We start from the raw sequence: 19685 nt of genomic DNA on the forward strand, positions 1-19685 counted from the left end.
TTAGATAAAGCATATCAAATAAGCCCAAAAATTAATTTTTGTTAAAATCAAACTTAGTTTAATTTTGGACCCTTTGGACCTTAATGTAGACCAATTTGAAAACTGGACCAAAAATTAAGAATCTACATACACAGTTAGATTTGGCATATCAAAGAACCCATTTATTCAATTTTTTGATGAAATCAAACAAAGTTTAATTTTGGACCCCCATTTGGACCAACTTGAAAACTAGGCCAATAATTAACAAGAGTGCACACGCTGAAATGTCTCGCCTTCTATACTAATCATTGATATTATGTTGATAGTCCTAAGTATAAAGCTAAGCTTTATTACAACTGTCACATAAACTTAACATTAACCAAGATAACTAAACAAAGACCAATGAACCTTGAAAAAGAGGTCCAGGTCAGATGAACCATGCCAGGCAGACAGGTACAGCTAACAATGCTTCTATACAACATATATAGTTGACACATTACTTATAGTTTAAGAAAAATAGACCAAAACACAAAAACTTAACATTGTGCAATGAACCGTGAAAATGAGGTCACGGTTAAATAAAACCTGCTCGACTGACATAAAGATCATAAAATATTTCCATACACCAAATATAGTTGACCTATGGCATATAGCATTAGATAAAAAGACCAAAACTCAAAAACTTAACTTTGACCACTGAACCATGAAAATGAGGTCAAGGTCACATGACATCTGCCCGCTAGACATGTACACTTAACAATCATTCCATACAACAAATATAGTAGACCTATTGCATATGGTATGAGAAAAACAGACCAAAACACAAAAATTTAACTATAACCACTGAACCATGAAAATGAGGTCAAGGTCAGATGACACCTGCCAGTTGGACATGTACACCTTACAGCCCTTCCATACACCGAATATACTAGCCCTATTGCTTATAGTATCTGAGATATGGACTTGACCACCAAAACTTAACCTTGTTCACTGATCCATGAAATGAGGTCGAGGTCAAGTGAAAACTGTCTGACAGACACAAGGACCTTGCAAGGTACGCACATATCAATTATAGTTATCCTATTACTTATAATAAGAGGAAATTCAACATTACAAAAAATTTGAACTTTTTTTTCAAGTGGTCACTGAACCATGAAAATGAGGTCAAGGACATTGGACATGTGACTGACGGAAACTTCGTAACATGAAGCATCTATATACAAAGTATGAAGCACCCAGGTCTTCCACCTTCTAAAATATAAAGCTTTTAAGAAGTGAGCTAACGCCGCCGCCGTAGCCGCCGCCGTAGCCGCCGCCGCCGCCGGATCACTATCCCTATGTCGAGCTTTCTGCAACAAAAGTTGCAGGCTCGACAAAAATCTAAGTACATTTTTAAATTCAGCATATCAAAGAACCCCAAGGATTGTTAAAATCAAACTAAGTTTAATTTTGGACTCTTTGGACCTTAATGTAGACCAATTTGAAAACGGGACCAAAAATTAAGAATCTACATACATAGTTAGATTCGGCATATCAAAGAACCCCAATTATTCAATTTTTGATGAAATCACACAAAGTTCAATTTTGGACCCTTTGGGCCCCTTATTCCTAAACTTATAAGACCAAAACTCCCAAAATCAAACCCAACCTTCCTTTTGTGGTCATAAACCTTGTGTTTAAATTTCATAGATTTCTATTTACTTATACTAAAGTTATGGTGCAAAAACCAAAAATAATGCTTATTTGGGCCCCTTTTTGGCCCCTAATTCATAAACTGTTGTGACCTCAACTCCAAAAATCAATCCCAACCTTCCTTTTGTGGTCATAAACCTTGTATTAAAATTTCATTGATTTCTATTTACTTATACTAAAGTTATTGTGCGAAAACCAAGAATAATGCTTATTTGGGCCCTTTTTTGGCCCTTAATTCCTAAACTGTTGGAACCAAAACTCCCAAAATCAATCCCAACCTTCCTTTTGTGGTCATTAACCTTGTGTCAAAATTTCATAGATTTCTATTCACTTAAACTAAAGTAATAGTGCGAAAACCAAGAAAATGCTTATTTGGGCCCTTTTTGGCCCCTAATTCCTAAAATGTTGGGACCAAAACTCCCAAAATCAATCCCAACCTTCCTTTTGTGGTCATAAACCTTGTGTTAAAATTTCATTGATTTCTATTCACTTTTACTAAAGTTAGAGTGCGAAAACTAAAAGTATTCGGACGACGACGACGACGCCAAAGTGATAGCAATATACGACCAAAAAATTAAAATTTTTGCGGTCGTATAATGACCTTGATAAGGCCTTTAACTAACTATAACTGACCTTGATAAGGACTATAACTAACTATAACTGACCTTGATAAGGCCTATAACTTATGGCATCAGTATAAGGATTGTCTATCATGTCTTCTAAATCATCAAAGGTATGCAGTATTTCTTCTATTACCCTGAAAAATAATTAAACCTCTAAAATAATTAAACCGGTTTCTTCTGGTACTCTGAAATAATAAAACTTTTAAATTAAAATAAACCATTGTATCTTCTGTTACTCTGAAATAATCCAACCTCTAAATTAGAATAATCCTATGTTTCTTTAATACTTAAACTTTAAAGAGACAAAACAACCAAGGTTAAAGTTCTGCAAGTCAAATTTGGCAAATTGCTCAATACACTACAGTATAAAAATCTAAGTTATATTTAAATACTTGTCTCAAACCTAGATCTCACATTACAAAGGAAATCAAGAGGAAATTCACTTTCAATAAGTTTGTGAACTGAAGATAACTGATTTTAACAAAAACTTCCTCAATTTTCATAATTTGGTTTAGTAATAAAAGGCATTTAAAAACAGCTATCTAAATTTTAACACTAATTATAAAACAATAGAACAATGCTCTTTCCTCCTTCATTGATACATCTTATGTAAAAAGAGTTTTGACTGCTTGGTTTACAAAATATTTCAAACATGCTCTGCAGGGTGCAGCTTTATACGACCGCAGAGGTTGAACCCTGAACAATTGGGGCAAGTATGGACACAACATTCAAGCTGGATTCAGCTCTAAATTTGGATTGTGATTAAATAGTTGACACAGCATAGGTTTCTGACACAGAATGAATGTGGTCTAATGAGACTTAAAATATTTTTTTTGCCTTTGAGCAATTCACTATGCTGTTGAATATTAATCCTCTCTAAAAAAGAAATTTTCTTTTTATTTATGAAATCTGAAATGAGAAAAATTTAATCCCCCCCCCATTTTTTTTCATATCCCCCTTTCCCTATTTCCAAAACTGATCTCAATTCAAATTTCTAATGGAGTTTGCAACAATAACTACTCATTTAAATACATTTAAGTTGATTCAACTACTATTCTGGACAAAGAAAGATAACTCCAATTGAAAATTTCTTGCTATTGCACAATATTGTGCAATTAGATATTTCTTGCTATTATGCAATACTGTGCAGGTGTGCAATTGAAAATATTTGCTATTGCACAATACTGTGCAATTGAAGATTTCTTGCTATTGCTGAATACTGTGCAATTGAAAATTTCTTGCTATTGCACAATACTTAGGGACGACATCAAAAGATCGATGTAGGATAAAAAATTTATCCTATTGACACAGCATAGGTTTCTGACACAGAATGAATGTGGTCTAATGAGACTTAAAATATTTTTTTGGCCTTTGAGCAATTCACTATGCTGTTGAATATTAATCCTCTCTAAAAAAATGTTTGAAGAAATTTTCTTTTTATTTATGAAATCTGAAATGAGAAAAATTTAATCCCCCCCCCCATATTTTTTCACATCCCCCTTTCCCTATTTCCAAAACTGATCTCAATTCAAATTATTTAAATCGTATAGTTTGGGGGTGGGAGGTCAACATTGCTGCAAGTTTTGTTAATCTAAAATCGATTTTACATATATCCCTATTGGTCAATCAATTTTTCCCAAATTAAGTTAAGAGGGGGGTGTGGGGGTCAATGAAAAAACTATGTGAATTAAGTTTTTGATCCTTCATTGAACTTTTGATGTCGTCCCTTAATATAATAATTTTGGATCCTGATTTGAACCAACTTGAAAACTGGGCCCATAATCAAAAGATAAGTACATGTTTAGATTAAGCATATCAAAAAAGCTCAAGAATTCAATTTTTGTTAAAATCAAACTTAGTTTAATTTTGGAACCTTTGGACCTTAATGTAGACCAATTTGAAAACGGGACCAAAAATTAAGAATCTACATACACAGTTAGATTCGGCATATCAAAGAACCCCAATTATTCAATTTTTGATGAAATCAAACAAAGTCCAATTTTGGACCCTTTGGGCCCCTTATTCCTAAACTGTTGGGACCAAAACTCCCAAAATCAAACCCAACCTTCCTTTTATGGTCATAAACCTTGTGTTTAAATTTCATAGATTTCTATTTACTTATACTAAAGTTGTGGTGCGAAAACCAAAAATAATGCTTATTTAGGCCCCTTTTTGACCCCTATTTCATAAACTGTTGGGACTTCAACTCCCAAAATCAAGCCCAACCTTCCTTTTGTAGTCATAAACCTTGTGTCAAAATTTGAAAGATTTCTATTTACTTAAACTAAAGTTATAGTGCGAAAACCAAGAAAATGCTTATTTGGGCCCTTTTTGGCCCCTAATTCCTAAAATGTTGGGACCAAAACTCCCAAAATCAATCCCAACCTTCCTTATGTGGTAATAAACCTTGTGTTAAAATTTCATAGATTTCTATTCACGTTTACTAAAGTTAGAGTGCGAGAACTAAAAGTATTGGGACGACGACGAAGACGATGACAATGACGACGCAGACGAAGACGCCAACGTGATACCAATGTACGACCAAAAAATTTTCAATTTTTGTGGTTGTATAAAAATGATAAACTCTAGTACATATTACATTGTATTTTCAAACCATGTAGCTTTAGGGGAGATATATAATATTCATAGATTATTTGATTTGTTGACATACAGGTTCCCAGGTATGATCTCTATGTTTGATCTCATAGAGAAATAACTTGGGACTGTTACCAATACATAAACATACTATCCTGGTAAAAAACAAATTCAGAATAAGGCAAAAAGTAAAGGGTGGGGTAGTACACAATTTTAGGATAATTTAAACTCTAACAAGTTCAGGGAATATAAATGTTGAAAATTTGCTGCACAGCCCTATGTTTTGACTTTTGAATAAAATAGTAGTGCATATCAACTTTCTATTCTAGGATATATTTTTTCACAGATTTTCATAGAAAAGGTGCCAGCTCCTACGGGAAATTGCATTGTCTATATTTACAGAAATGCAACCTTAAGGATTAAGCTTTGGGTGTTGATGTTAGATCTACAATTGTTTCTGTTTAATTTATTCACAACTTTAATAGACTAAGGATGAAGAACTTGGCATAATATAAATTATATTGTAATAGTTAAACCTTTACTGCAAAAGCCAGAACCATTCAACAAATTCCAATGCTGTATAAGTAAAAGAATAGAGTTACAATGTCCCCTGTCTTGCACATATTTTATCTATCCAAGGAACAATGACAGCATCTAACACTTTTTTTGTTCTTTAAAACTTTTTTTGAATAACTTAGAGAAAAGAAGGCTTTAGAGCAAAAACAATGCAATTTTACAATATAATTAATTATTCCAAGGGGCATAACTCATGAATTCATTCTATAAGGAACATGTGTGCTAAGTATAAGGTTGATGTAACCACAGACTACCTTAAACCAAATCTTTAACCTGATATTGGGCAGATATATTGACAAACAGTCAGTAAAACATAATGTTTCTCTACCATTGAGGAGGGGTATAAAAAGTTCAGACATATTCAATTTTCATGATAGAAAAACAAAGGATACAGGTATCCATTCATAACTCAAATCATAGTACATGAATAGAAAAAAAACACACAAAAAGCATAGAAACTTAGGGGTCATCCATAATTGGCAACCATATTCCAAAGTGTACAATACGTACACTTGGGGGGAGGGGGTTAAAAAATCAACATTTTTACCGTATGCTTTTAAAAAAAAATTCAAATTCAAACAGTCCAACAGTTTCAGTTTATTTTCAATGCAAGTTTTTATATTAAACTAAACTATAATAGACAGGATCTTCTTTTATCAAGAATGATTTATTCCTGTCTTGAAATCTGAAAATGGTTGATGTACACTTTTTGAGGGAGGGTGGGGGTTTGGAAAAAGTATGTTTTGTACAGAAAATGGTTGACAATAATGGATCTTAAATTTACAATGAGGCCTTCAACAGAGATCAAAAATGCTCTCATCTCACAGCAAGTTTAAGACAGCCCCATGCACATTTTAAAGCCCATGGTCTGAGGCTCTCCTAAAAGTCAGTAAATAGCAAACAAAACCTGTACACACTATTCAGTTAACCATTTTACACTTAAATGTATCAAAAACCATATCAATATCTACAGGTTTTACAAAGAGTAAGGTCTGCTTCAGAATGAAGGAAGGACAGAATAATGAAATGGCAGACATAGGGAGCAATATATGTTGAGTTGCCTTGGCTACCTCGTGGTGGGGTTGTGAGAACGGAATAAATATAAATAATTCCATTTAGAATTGAAAATCTTGAAAACCTGCCACTTTATTCACAAAATATATAACTACTAAATTTGATCACAGGTTATACTGATATGTTCATGAATGGCAAGTATTTTTATCAGTAAATTTTTCGGGGAAAAGAGCCACTGTCGAAAAAATCAGTAAAAATATTTTTATTTTCCTAATGAATTTTCTGATTTATTGTTACAAAACCTTTGTTGTATAAATCAATTCCATTAATCATTCAAGTGTCGTATCATCATTTTATGGAGACCTTTTTTAAACCAAAACAAGGATGGGTGGACAAACACACACATACCGTAAAACACAATGCCCTAACTTTAAAAAGTTAAAAATTTCAATAAACCACAACTCAAAAACAACCAATTGTCAATTAAACATAAGACAGCTTGGGCGTTGTGTTGTGGAGATCCACAGTGAAAATACAGTGAAAATACAGAAATATTTGATGATATTTATTTTCAATCTATACAATTATACTTTTATTTGTTGAGAATTGTATCTTCTATATCCCTGGAAATTCAAATACAAAAGTTACAAATACAGTTTTTTCCTTCTTCAGGTGCAGTTCAATATTTTCTAGCAGAATAAAAAATTGAGGTCTCTGTAGTTTTGGCTCAATTTGCATTTCCACTAATTGATAAACTTTGAGACAAAATTACTTTTAACTCTTTGGTTCTTCAATAAGTTGAACCTCAGTTCTAATTCTTATTAATAACAACATGGAGCACAACTTACTGATTACTTGGATCAGCTGACTTTCTAGCTTTATCTTCTGCTTTCTTCTTGTCCAATTCTGCTTTCTTCTTGTCAAACTCTGCTTTCTTCTCTTTGTAAATTTGTATAGCTTTATGTCTTCTGACAGCTGAAATAAGTGTGTATGATTTTATGACTTTAACATAAAATTCGATGAGAGCTGAAAAGAATTTTGAAGATGCCAAAGTAGAATACAACATAATAAATCCTACCATAGTAATCCATAGGTAAAATTGAGAATGGAAATGGGGAATGTGTCAAAGAGACAACAACCCAACCATAGGACAGAAAACAGTAGAAGGTCACCAACAGGTCTTCAATGCAGCGAGAAATTTACGCACCCGTATTTACTTCTGGATACTATCTATTGATCATAAACTTGTTTCTGTCCAAGTTTGGTAGAAATCCAGGATAGTTTCAGAAATTTAATAAAATTCAAAAAGTTTAACCACAAAGTGAATATTTGTGGTCACTTCCAACAACAACAACAGAATGTAGGATAGCAACAAATGTCGCAGGCTCCACAAAAACTTTCACGTTTTATTTTTTGCATAGATTTGTATATTGATTTTCTTGCTGATATACAATGTACCTTTCATTCATATACGCTTACCTGACTGGGATTTGACAATTTTCTTTATTATTTCATCATTGGCCTTATCAACAATACATACAACATCATCTGTCATGAATACTTTGGTTTTACCAATCTGAAATAGAAGTGTGGGTTATTAGAATATAACTCATGATGGTACAGGCAAATATGAGATAAATGAACAATAACATATCTACAGTGATCAAGATTAATTTGGACATTTAGATCTATGATTTCAAAGCTAATATCAACCAATAAAAAATGTCTTTATCGTACCTGTTTTATTTACATAATAGAAAAGTCAAAGGGAACCCAATCCATGGAGGTACCAGTATTTAAGGATTTGTTATAAATTTGCAATTGCACAAATGTTCAATAGGTCATGTCATTGTGATACTATAGTTGATAAATTTTCGTAGTCTCATAACTTCCTTTAGAAATTTTGAAGCAAAATGACAATATTATATGGCAAAAACTTTAAAAAAAATTGTGAGAGCTTTTTAAACAGGTCTCAGAGTAGTTGCATTCACAATGAATAATTGTGGTAGGATAGTCCAAGAAAAATCAAAGTCCTATCAATTCAGTAAACATTGTTGAATTAAAATTATAAGGATACAACATTATGAACTAAACAAGATGGCAAAAATATTACCACACGTGAAAGCTTTTCGTCAGTCTCAGAAAGTATGCATATATCAAAAAGTCATACTTTATTTTGGTTAAAGATATTTAAGGAAGCCACTTATTAAATTATGACCTATGATTTTTCCATCTGTGCTAAAACATTTACTTAACAACATTGATAACATTATGTGAAGATCTTAAGTTAATCCAATTAATATATATTCTATTGTTGTCTCATATCTCAGTCATACATATGATAAACAAATTCATATTACCTGATATCCATCTTTTTCACTGATCACACAGAATTTGAATATTTCTTTACATTTTTCAACGTCAGGTATCATAGAGTGGGAAGGTAGACAAGACAACATCAATGCTTTATATCTGAAAATACAACTTGAATGAATGGTCAAAACAAAAACCTAATGATTTATGAGGAGGGGGGGGGGGGGGGGGGGGGGGGGGGGGGTCAGAGGGGTGCTGATCCAGAAATCCAGGACTTAAAAACATGAAATCCTGAGGTCCCGAATTTAGTAAAAAATGAATCCCGACATCCAGAAATACGAAAAAAGAAATCACAGATCCCGAAAGGGTCAATAGCAAAAGGGTCAATCCCGAAATCCCAAGCTTAAAAACACCTGATCCTGACGTCCCGAAAAAGGTCCTGCCCCCCCCCCTCATTTATATCTATCAAATAAAGCTGATAACAGATGTGTTGAATGTCATTAATCCAAAATTTTCTTTCCTTATAGTCTTGTAGTTTTATAATAAAAGCCATTAAAAATAAAGACAAAGCAGAATGAAGATGTGTATCTTTCAGCCTTGCTTTTTCTTGAAAATGGTTTCTTGTGTATGCTTTTATCTCACATGTTGTTAACTTATCTTTAAAAGACATTTCTACATACCTGCTGACAAGGTCATGAAACTTGATCCTGTAAGGATATCCAAACTTCTTTATTTTGATTGTCTCACTGATACCCGTATATCTGAGTTGTGCTAGAACATATTCTGGTATAAATGTCATAGCTGACTTTGTAGTATTTGGTTTCAAACATCTGATTATATGTGGTGTAGAGGACTGGACCTTGATCATCAATTCTGATAAGGAACACTGAAATGGATACATTAATTTACATAGCTAGTTGGGTTGATGTCTAACTGACTTTTCACAGCAAAATTGCAAAGTTCCTGTACTGAAAAACCAAATAAATAATAAAACAAACAAAATGCTCTTAAGTGCCTGTTGCTCACTTGGATCTATGTACATTTTCAACAATAGCCACTCTCTGACATGTTTCCAATTATTATAGTTTTCATGACAAAAGTCAATAAAAATGCTTTGCTGAGCGTAGCCTGATACGACCCCTGAGGTTGAACCCTGAACAGTTTGGGCAAATTTGGACACAATATTCAAGCTTGAAACTGACTGAATTAGGATTGTGATAAAATTTTTGACATAGCATAGGTTTCTGACACAAAATAAATGTCAAATCTTACAAATCTATTGTGCAATACTGTGCAATTAAAGATTTCTTCGGCACCATTACCCCCAAAATGAATCCAAACCTTCTAATTGTGGTATTAAACATTGTGGTACAATTTCAGAGCAATTGAAATACTTATACACAAGTTATTATCCTGAAAGTAGAAAAATGCTTGTTTTGGGCCCCTTTTTGGCCCTAATTCCAAAACGGTTGGGACCATCATCCCCAAAATCAATCCCAACCTTCTTTTTGTGGTAACGAACCTTCTTATTAAATTTCTTAGAGATCCATTCACTTAAACTAAAGTGATTGTCCAGAAACCAAATGTGTCTTTGGACGACAACAACAACGGCACAGACAACATGATACCATTACTCGATCCCAAAATTTTTTTTGCAGTCGTATAAAAACACAAAACATGGTAATTATCATCATTTAAGGGCAATAACTTATAAGGAGTTGACTGACTTATTTACTGATTATTTTTGATATTCAAATTTTAAACTGTCAAGTATAATATTCATGATAAAAGGCCGCAAAAACTCAAATCATTGGGGGAAATTATAATTTCAGGACAAGAGTAGATCGATCTCAACATTCTGAACATTAATGCTGAAGATAGCTTTTCTCTTATCTATAGTGTTTTTCAAGTTAATTGACATTGTCCTCCTGTTTGTAATTTCAGCCATGTTAGCCATGGTTTATTTTATGGTTGTAAGTTCTCATCAATATGATTTCAATATGTTAAGTTTAATGTAATACCCAAATGCTATATGATAATGACACTTGAAACATACCCTAAAATGGTAAGCCATTGTAGCTGGTCCTTTCCTTTCTGAAGCAGTCATTGGTTTAGCAGGTTGTTTTGTCTATAAGAAAAAAATATGACAAAACTGGCATGAGAGTTGTAGAGAGTTGCCTCATTGGCAATCATGCCACATCTTCCTTTTTTATATAATATACTAATAAGTTTACAGTTAATAATAGTTTAACTTGTAAAACCTCCCTCGTAATTTATTTTGTATATTGCAGCTTTCTTGATTCTAGAGATCTATTCATTGTTGTTTATCTTAATATAAAGTATTAAAATATACAATGTAAGTCATAGTTACTACTTTTTGTTAAATTCTGAAATACTCCCTAGACATTTCTGTACAATAAGTTATATGATTGCAGGTCACCTAGCAACTGATATATAAACTAAGATAAAATTGCAATATCGCTAATAAAGTTTAAAAAGAATTAGAGGTAATATAGGTTATGTGGCCATCTTGATCTTTTGGAAGTCTCTCAACACAAACTAGTATAGAAGTATGTAGTATATAGTTTCTGATTGTAGGGATGTTATGAATATCCACATAATCCCTTCTATTAACTAAATAATTTATCAATATCTTGCCTACCTTGTCTGCCTTTCCACCTCTCAGTTTCTTAAAGAACTCAAATGGAGATTTAGAGGTATTTTTCCTAGATCTCTGTTGTCTGGCACTGGGTGCTAATGAACCTGTCCTTGTTATTTTTGACTGAAACAAATCCTTAATCAACAGACTGTTACTCGCTGAAATATATGGTAAAAAATTAAACTTTACAATTATATAGTAACCCAAAATTGTTATTAACTAGTAAAGACATCTTAAGGACAACATACAATCTTCCCTTTTCAATGAACTAGTACACATTTTTTTATTCAAGGGCCAGCTGAAGCCCACCTCTGGGTGCTGGATTTTCTCGCTGGGTTGAAGATCCATAGATGACCTTCAGACATTTTCTGCTCTTTGGAAGTATTGTTGTCTCTTTGAAATCTTCCCCATTTCCGATCTCAATTTTATTCAACAATAGTCTGTACAATATTCCAAGCATCAACGCATATGGAGTCAAAACAAAATGTGAATGTATTCAACAGTGATTTACCATAATCAACAACTTTTTCGATACCTTATATAACACTAGAACATTCTCATAGTATGTTAGATTTTATTTTTTTTCATTCATTTTAAGTTGTACATGTATAGGTAATAGTATCAATAATTAATTGATAAAACACATCACCCTTCCACTTATTCTTTCAGCTAACAAAGTAACTTTAATATCTAAATGTTTACAATCTAATTTCATAGTTACTTACTTTTCATAGTATACATGATGGAATTAGGCAGCGTATCTCTATTTTTATCCAGCGTTCCTAGTAGATTATAAGTCACTGCACCAGCAAAATGGACAACTGTAAATGTTGAACCGCCATCTTTTGGTGCCTTGTATACATGTGAGAATTTCTTTCCTGGAAAATTAAATATTAGAATTTGTGAATTGTTTCAGTTGGCTTCATAGCTTGGGGTTTAATAACATTCTATACTAAGGAAATATCATTATAAATCATCAGCAAGAATGAAATTCATGAGTTGGAAGATTTAGAACTTTCTGTATTGTTCACTGTAGGCTTTCAATACTAAGGTGAGAGTTTAGGACTCAATGTGAGATTTTAAACTAGAGGCTCATGTCGCTCACTTTGGACTATGTGCATATCAAACAAAGGACACAGATGGATTCATGACAAAATAGTGTTTTGGTGATGGTAATGTGTTTGTTAATCTTACTTTACTGAACATTCTTGCTGCTTACAATTATCTCTATCTATAATGAACATGGCCCAGTAGTTACTGCGGAAAATATTTAGTAAAGATTTACAAAATTAATGATAAACAATTTTACACCTTGTCAGATTTGCTCTAAATTCTTTGGTTTCAGAGATGTAAGCCAAAATCTACATTTTACCCCTATGTGATATTTTTAGTTAAATTTGGCCCAGTAGTTTCAGAGAAGAAGATTTTTGTAAAAGTTAACGTCAACGGACAACAGATGCCAAGTGATGAGAAAAGCTCACTTGGCCAAAGGGAAAGGTGAGCAAAAAAAGGGTGAAAAATGCCTAATGAAAAATAAAGATAACTGATACCTGGTCCTTGATGTAATTTAGCAGCTAATGACAGATCTGTTGCTTTAGGAAATCTACTTTCTTCATCCAGTATCGCAAACACTCCAGTGTGTTTCTAAAATAAACATCATTCAAATATCAAAAATAACATGAACTTTGGAGAGTCTTCCACTTGTCATTCCTATAAAGCAATAAAATTTGGTCTTGCATCTTCTAAGATGGCACTTACAGACAAACAGACGTACAGATGGACAAGGGTAACACTTAAAGCCCCCTCAACTGTGGCACACATTTGTTTAAAGAGTGGAACCTTTTGAATATTTGCAGAAGATGTTTATCTCAAATTCTAATACGACATGCTTCTTTCGCTTTGTGAATAAACCCATGCTCTAAATCCAATAATTTTTTTTGCACATGCATATATTGACTACTGCAGAATGATGAATTTTATCAAATTGGCATGCATTTGGCTGTTGTCTGCTCTGTGGTCGGGTTGATGTCGCTTTGACACATTCCCCATTTCCTTTCTCAATTTTATTTAATATATTTCATTAACTTAAAACACTTCCAAACTCTTAAATGATGCACATGTTGTTACTAATTCATTTATTACAACTGTAATGTGTTGCATTCCGAAATTGACATATTTGACCTAGATACGACAACCATTCATGCTCAAAAACTCCTCCCTCTGAAAAATCACGGTGCCAGCCGTTTGCTTCTTTACAAACAAAAAAGGGAGGTTCATGGAAGAGCCTACACAATTGCTTTACCCTTATACGCATTGGACATAGAAATAACCTTAATTGTCCTAATCAGAATCAAAATAATTGATGCCTGCTATACTTTATTGTAGTTTAAACATGGGTAGGCATTATATTTGTGTTATTTTAGCCCTCACTATCGCTCAGGCAAAAATAATCAGGAATATAATGCCTACACATAATAAAACTACAATAAAGTATAGCTTGCATCAATTATTTCTTAATTAAACATCAAAGTTATTTTTTCAACTGAAGGGACTTAAAATTTTTGAAACCGCAACAATATCTAGTATTCGAGAAAATCCTTGAAAATTTACCATTTTACTTAAATTTTGAAAATAATTTCTATAATCCTTAAGTTTTTGCAAGTTACCTCCATAAAGGTATCCAGGATAGACTGATTATTTTTGTAAGTCAAATCCACCAATTGAATGCCTTCTAACATACAGTCCTGTTGTTCTTTGTTAAACAGATGCTCATTGGTAAAATTCTGCATCTGCTCATTAGCCAAGTTGATACAAATCTTAAAATAAAATAAACTTTGAAAAGATGTACATATATTGTATAATTAAAGATAGCAGACAATCAAACGCTTTTAAATTGTGTTACATTTTGTCATCACTTAGCTTGTTATAGCTTACAATATAATACAGTGCTGCTCATTGCTGAGGGCCATATGGTACCTTGTACAATTGTTCACATCTTTGTCTTTTGGGTTTTGATATGTAGTTGTCTCATTGGTGATATATACCGCATCTCTTTATTTTTTATCATTTACACAAGATAAAACTTCAACATAATTATGTGTGTCAATTTTGAGTGAACTGGCATATCATATTACTTCATCCTATATTTAGTCTATCATCAAGCTGGGATATCATTCAATACCATTGAAATATGATATAAGACAACGCAAAGTCAGCAGATTTAAATAATCAGGTAAAATTGTATCCTTTCCTTGCTAAAAAATTTAAGCCACAGCGCAAGTAAAATCTGTCATATTTATTTTATTTTTATCTACATGTATTTCTCCAACTATTATCAACTAGCCATGGGTGATTATATGAAACCAACATTTTCCCTTTGATGTCAAGTGTGAATTTCACACATAGACTTTTGTAGAGAAAAATGTAAAATTGTAAATCTTTCTCATTAATTCTTAAGGAAACTATTTACCTGCTCAAAGCTATTCACTTTGAAATTTTCAAAGCCAAATATATCCAATATACCAACATTACACTGTTCAATGCTAGAAAAAAATAAATATCATTTTGTATTTTAATGTACAAAATACTTAATCATTGGGGTATCTTGCAAGTTTTAAAACCTTCCCATTAGATACCTTAGTAAAATTCTACAGCAACTTACATACTTAATGGGGGTGTTCCAACCCCCTTAACCCTCCCCTGGATCCACCTCTGGAAAGTTGTTTTCATGAATTTATGAAATTCAACAGATCATATTTATCAAATACTAAACAAAATAATAAGCATACTTTTCAAAACACAGTTATGCATTAATAAAGGTTGGACTGCCTTGAATTCTGACATATTTCATCCAATAACTGTGTTCTTTACCTGAATTTTTTTAATTTAATTTCAGGGCCAAATTGACAAATTGCATAATTTCTTGGCCAAATTTTCTCAATTTTCTAACATTCATGCACACATTAAAAACCAGATGCTCCGCAGGGCGCAGCTTTATACGACCGCAGAGGTTGAACCCTGAACGGTTGGGGTAAGTATGGACACAACATTCAAGCTGGATTCAGCTCTTAATTTGGATTGTGATTAAATAGTTGACACAGCATAGGTTTCTGACACAGAATGAATGTGGTCTAATGAACTTAAAAGTTTTTTTTTGCCTTTGAGCAATTCACTATGCTGTTGAATATTAATCCTCTCAAAAAAATGTTTGAAGAAATTTTCTTTTTATTTATGAAATCTGAAATGAGAAAAATTTAACCCCCCCCCTTTTTTCACATCCCTGTTTCCCTTTTTCCAAAACTGATATACCATACTGTATAAAACAATAAAAAAAACTTCATCAGCAACATTTTATATTATGCAAATTTCCAATGAAGTTATTTACATAAAGTTATTGGCAAATAAAAATAGAAAATGACATCATAGTCATGTCTGGCAAATGTCCAACATACATTATCTAAAAACATTTTAGATAAGATAAGGAAATAAGATGTAAAAAAACTGCTTGTTATCACTGAATGGTAAAGATTATTTTAATTTATCAGTTGGTAGTAAAAAGTGAATATACATTGTATATTGTATATAACAAAGATTTAAGTTGATTCTGGACAAAGAAAGATAACTCCAATTAAAAAAAATCTTGCTATTGCACAATATTTTGCAATTAGATATTTCTTGCTTACTATTCTGGACAAAGAAAGATAACTCTAATTAAAAAAAAATTTGCTATTTCACAATATTGTGCAATTAGATATTTCTTGCCATTGCGCAATACTGTGCAATTGAAAAGACTTGCTATTGCACAATACTTAATATAATAATTTTAGATCCTGATTTGGACCAACTTGAAAACTGGGCCCATAATAAAAAATCTAAGTACATTTTTGGATTCAGCATATCAAAGAACCCCAAGATTTCAATTTTTGTTAAAATCAGACTAAGTTTAATTTTGGACCCTTTGGACTTTAGTGTAGACCAATTTGAAAACAGGACCAAAAATGAAGAATCTACATACACAGTTAGATTTGGCATATCAAAGAACCCCAATAATTCAATTTTTGATGAAATCAAACAAAGTTTAATTTTGGACCCCGATTTGGACCAACTTGAAAACTGGGCCAATAATAAAAAATCTAAGTACATTTTTAGATTCAGCATATCAAAGAACCCCAAGGATTCAATTTTTGTTAAAATCAAACTAAGTTTAATTTTGGACCCTTTGGACCTTAATGTAGACCAATTTGAAAACGGGACCAAAAATTAAGAATCTACATACATAGTTAGATTCGGCATATCAAAGAACCCCAATTATTCAATTTTTGATGAAATCACACAAAGTTCAATTTTGGACCCTTTGGGCCCCCTATTCCTAAACTGTTGTGACCTCAACTCCAAAAATCAATCCCAACCTTCCTTTCGTGGTCATAAACCTTGTGTTAAAATTTCATTGATTTCTATTTACTTATACTAAAGTTATTGTGCGAAAACCAAGAATAATGCTTATTTGGGCCCTTTTTTGGCCCTTAATTCCTAAACTGTTGGAACAAAAACTCCCAAAATCAATCCCAACCTTCCTTTTGTGGTCATAAACCTTGTGTCAAAATTTCATAGATTTCTATTCACTTAAACTAAAGTTATAGTGCGAAAACCAAGAAAATGCTTATTTGGGCCCCTTTTTGGCCCCTAATTCATAAACTGTTGTGACCTCAACTCCAAAAATCAATCCCAACCTTCCTTTTGTGGTCATAAACCTTGTGTTAAAATTTCATTGATTTCTATTTACTTATACTAAAGTTATTGTGCGAAAACCAAGAATAATGCTTATTTGGGCCCTTTTTTGGCCCTTAATTCCTAAACTGTTGGAACCAAAACTCCCAAAATCAATCCCAACCTTCCTTTTGTGGTCATAAACCTTGTGTCAAAATTTCATAGATTTCTATTCACTTAAACTAAAGTTATAGTGCGAAAACCAAGAAAATGCTTATTTGGGCCCTTTTTGGCCCCTAATTCCTAAAATGTTGGGACCAAAACTCCCAAAATCAATCCCAACCTTCCTTTTGTGGTCGTAAACCTTATGTTAAAATTTCATTGATTTCTATTCACTTTTACTAAAGTTAGAGTGCGAAAACTAAAAGTATTCGGACGATGACGACGACGACGCAAGACAACGACGACGCCAACGTGATAGCAATATACGACCAAATAATTAAAATTTTTGCGGTCGTATAAAAATTGTTTTTTGCGGTTGTATAAAAAACGGTGATTCTTTAAGACTTCTCATGTTAAAAATTGTAATACTGTAAATTCTGAAATTATTGCGATATTTTAATTATTGCAAAAACTGCTACAGGGTTATAATCACAATAATTAAAACTCGCATTTAAAAAAAAATATTGCAAACATTAAATCCCATTTTAGTCTTACTCATGTACATATTTTTATGAACTCTAAACTATCTTATTATTTTTTGTTGTTGTAAACAATAATCCCTCATTTTCTCATTCAGATTGGAAATTGAGCTCCTCTTTCATTTTCCAATGCTAAAGAATAAAGGTCAAGTAATAAAATATTCAATAGTTGTACCTGTAATATGTTGGTTCAACTAGTTGATTTATGCCGTTAACAATCCAACTAAACAATCGGCTATAAATAGCTTTGGCGAGAGCATCACGACAATCAGAAGCTTGTTGTACAGTGCGGTCTTTTTTAATCTGTTCACCTACAACATGCAAACCACATGCACACATGCAAACAAAATAAATATAAACAGAATTAGTAAGTATCTGTTAATTGCTACTTTTTTCAGATGAAAACGAAATTTAATAATTCAAACAAATAACCAGGTGCTCCGCAGGGCGCAGCTTTATACGACCGCAGAGGTCGAACCCTGAACAGTTGGGGCAAGTATGGACAAAACATTCTAGCGTGATACAGCTCTGAATTTGGATTGTGATCAAATTTTTGACATTACATGGTTTTTTTTTTACACAAAACAAATGTCAAGATTTTACAAATTTTACAATTAAAGATTTCTTCTTCAAACTTTTTAAATCTAAAATGAAATAGTTGACACAGCATAGGTTTCTGATAAGAATGAATGTGGTCTAATGAACTTAAAAGTTTGTTTTTGCCTTTTAGCAATTCACTATGCTGTTGAATATTAATCCTCTCAAAAAAATGTTTGAAGAAATTTTCTTTTTATTTATGAAATCTGAAATGAGAAAAATTTAACCCCCCCCCTTTTTTCACATCCCTGTTTCCCTTTTTCCAAAACTGATATCAAATTTCTAATGGAGTTTGCAACAATAACTACTCTTTTAAATACATCATAAAATATTAAAATGTAATATAAAGTGCTTGTTATCACTGAATGGTAAAGATTGGTTGGTAGTAAAAGTGAATATACATTGTTTATTGTATAAAACAATAAAAAAAACTTCATCAGCAACATTTTATATTATGCAAATTTCCAATGAAGTTATTTACATAAAGTTATTGGCAAATAAAAATAGAAAATGACATCATAGTCATGTCTGGCAAATGTCCAACATACATTATCTAAAAACATTTTAGATAAGATAAGGAAATAAGATGTAAAAAAACTGCTTGTTATCACTGAATGGTAAAGATTATTTTAATTTATCAGTTGGTAGTAAAAAGTGAATATACATTGTATATTGTATATAACAAAGATTTAAGTTGATTCTGGACAAAGAAAGATAACTCCAATTAAAAAAAATCTTGCTATTGCACAATATTTTGCAATTAGATATTTCTTGCTTACTATTCTGGACAAAGAAAGATAACTCTAATTAAAAAAAAATTTGCTATTTCACAATATTGTGCAATTAGATATTTCTTGCCATTGCGCAATACTGTGCAATTGAAAAGACTTGCTATTGCACAATACTTAATATAATAATTTTAGATCCTGATTTGGACCAACTTGAAAACTGGGCCCATAATAAAAAATCTAAGTACATTTTTGGATTCAGCATATCAAAGAACCCCAAGATTTCAATTTTTGTTAAAATCAGACTAAGTTTAATTTTGGACCCTTTGGACTTTAGTGTAGACCAATTTGAAAACAGGACCAAAAATGAAGAATCTTCATACACAGTTAGATTTGGTATATCAAAAAACCCCATTTATTCAATTTTTGATGAAATCAAACAAAGTTTAATTTTGGACCCCGATTTGGACCAACTTGAAAACTGGGCCAATAATCAAGAATC

The 19685-nt window shown here is 32.2% G+C and overlaps 1 protein-coding gene across 7 annotated transcripts in view; it reads right to left on the reverse strand.

The window, feature by feature from the left end:
* LOC143067624 (unconventional myosin-XVI-like) overlaps nucleotides 1-19685 on the reverse strand; it is a 121885-nt gene that overhangs the window by 52898 nt on the left and 49302 nt on the right. For all 7 annotated transcript variants that reach the window (XM_076241013.1, XM_076241009.1, XM_076241014.1 and 4 more), the window contains exons 18-29: nucleotides 18034-18169; nucleotides 14921-14993; nucleotides 14118-14267; nucleotides 13002-13095; nucleotides 12177-12329; nucleotides 11455-11609; nucleotides 10849-10920; nucleotides 9473-9678; nucleotides 8840-8951; nucleotides 7959-8055; nucleotides 7328-7454; nucleotides 2337-2428 (exon numbers count right to left, since the gene is read on the reverse strand). In XM_076241013.1, the coding sequence (XP_076097128.1) occupies nucleotides 2337-2428; nucleotides 7328-7454; nucleotides 7959-8055; nucleotides 8840-8951; nucleotides 9473-9678; nucleotides 10849-10920; nucleotides 11455-11609; nucleotides 12177-12329; nucleotides 13002-13095; nucleotides 14118-14267; nucleotides 14921-14993; nucleotides 18034-18169 (1467 nt within the window). The remainder of the gene's footprint in view (nucleotides 1-2336; nucleotides 2429-7327; nucleotides 7455-7958; nucleotides 8056-8839; nucleotides 8952-9472; nucleotides 9679-10848; nucleotides 10921-11454; nucleotides 11610-12176; nucleotides 12330-13001; nucleotides 13096-14117; nucleotides 14268-14920; nucleotides 14994-18033; nucleotides 18170-19685) is intronic.

This window comes from Mytilus galloprovincialis, chromosome 3, assembly GCF_965363235.1.
Source record: "Mytilus galloprovincialis chromosome 3, xbMytGall1.hap1.1, whole genome shotgun sequence".
Lineage (NCBI taxonomy): Eukaryota > Metazoa > Mollusca > Bivalvia > Mytilida > Mytilidae > Mytilus > Mytilus galloprovincialis.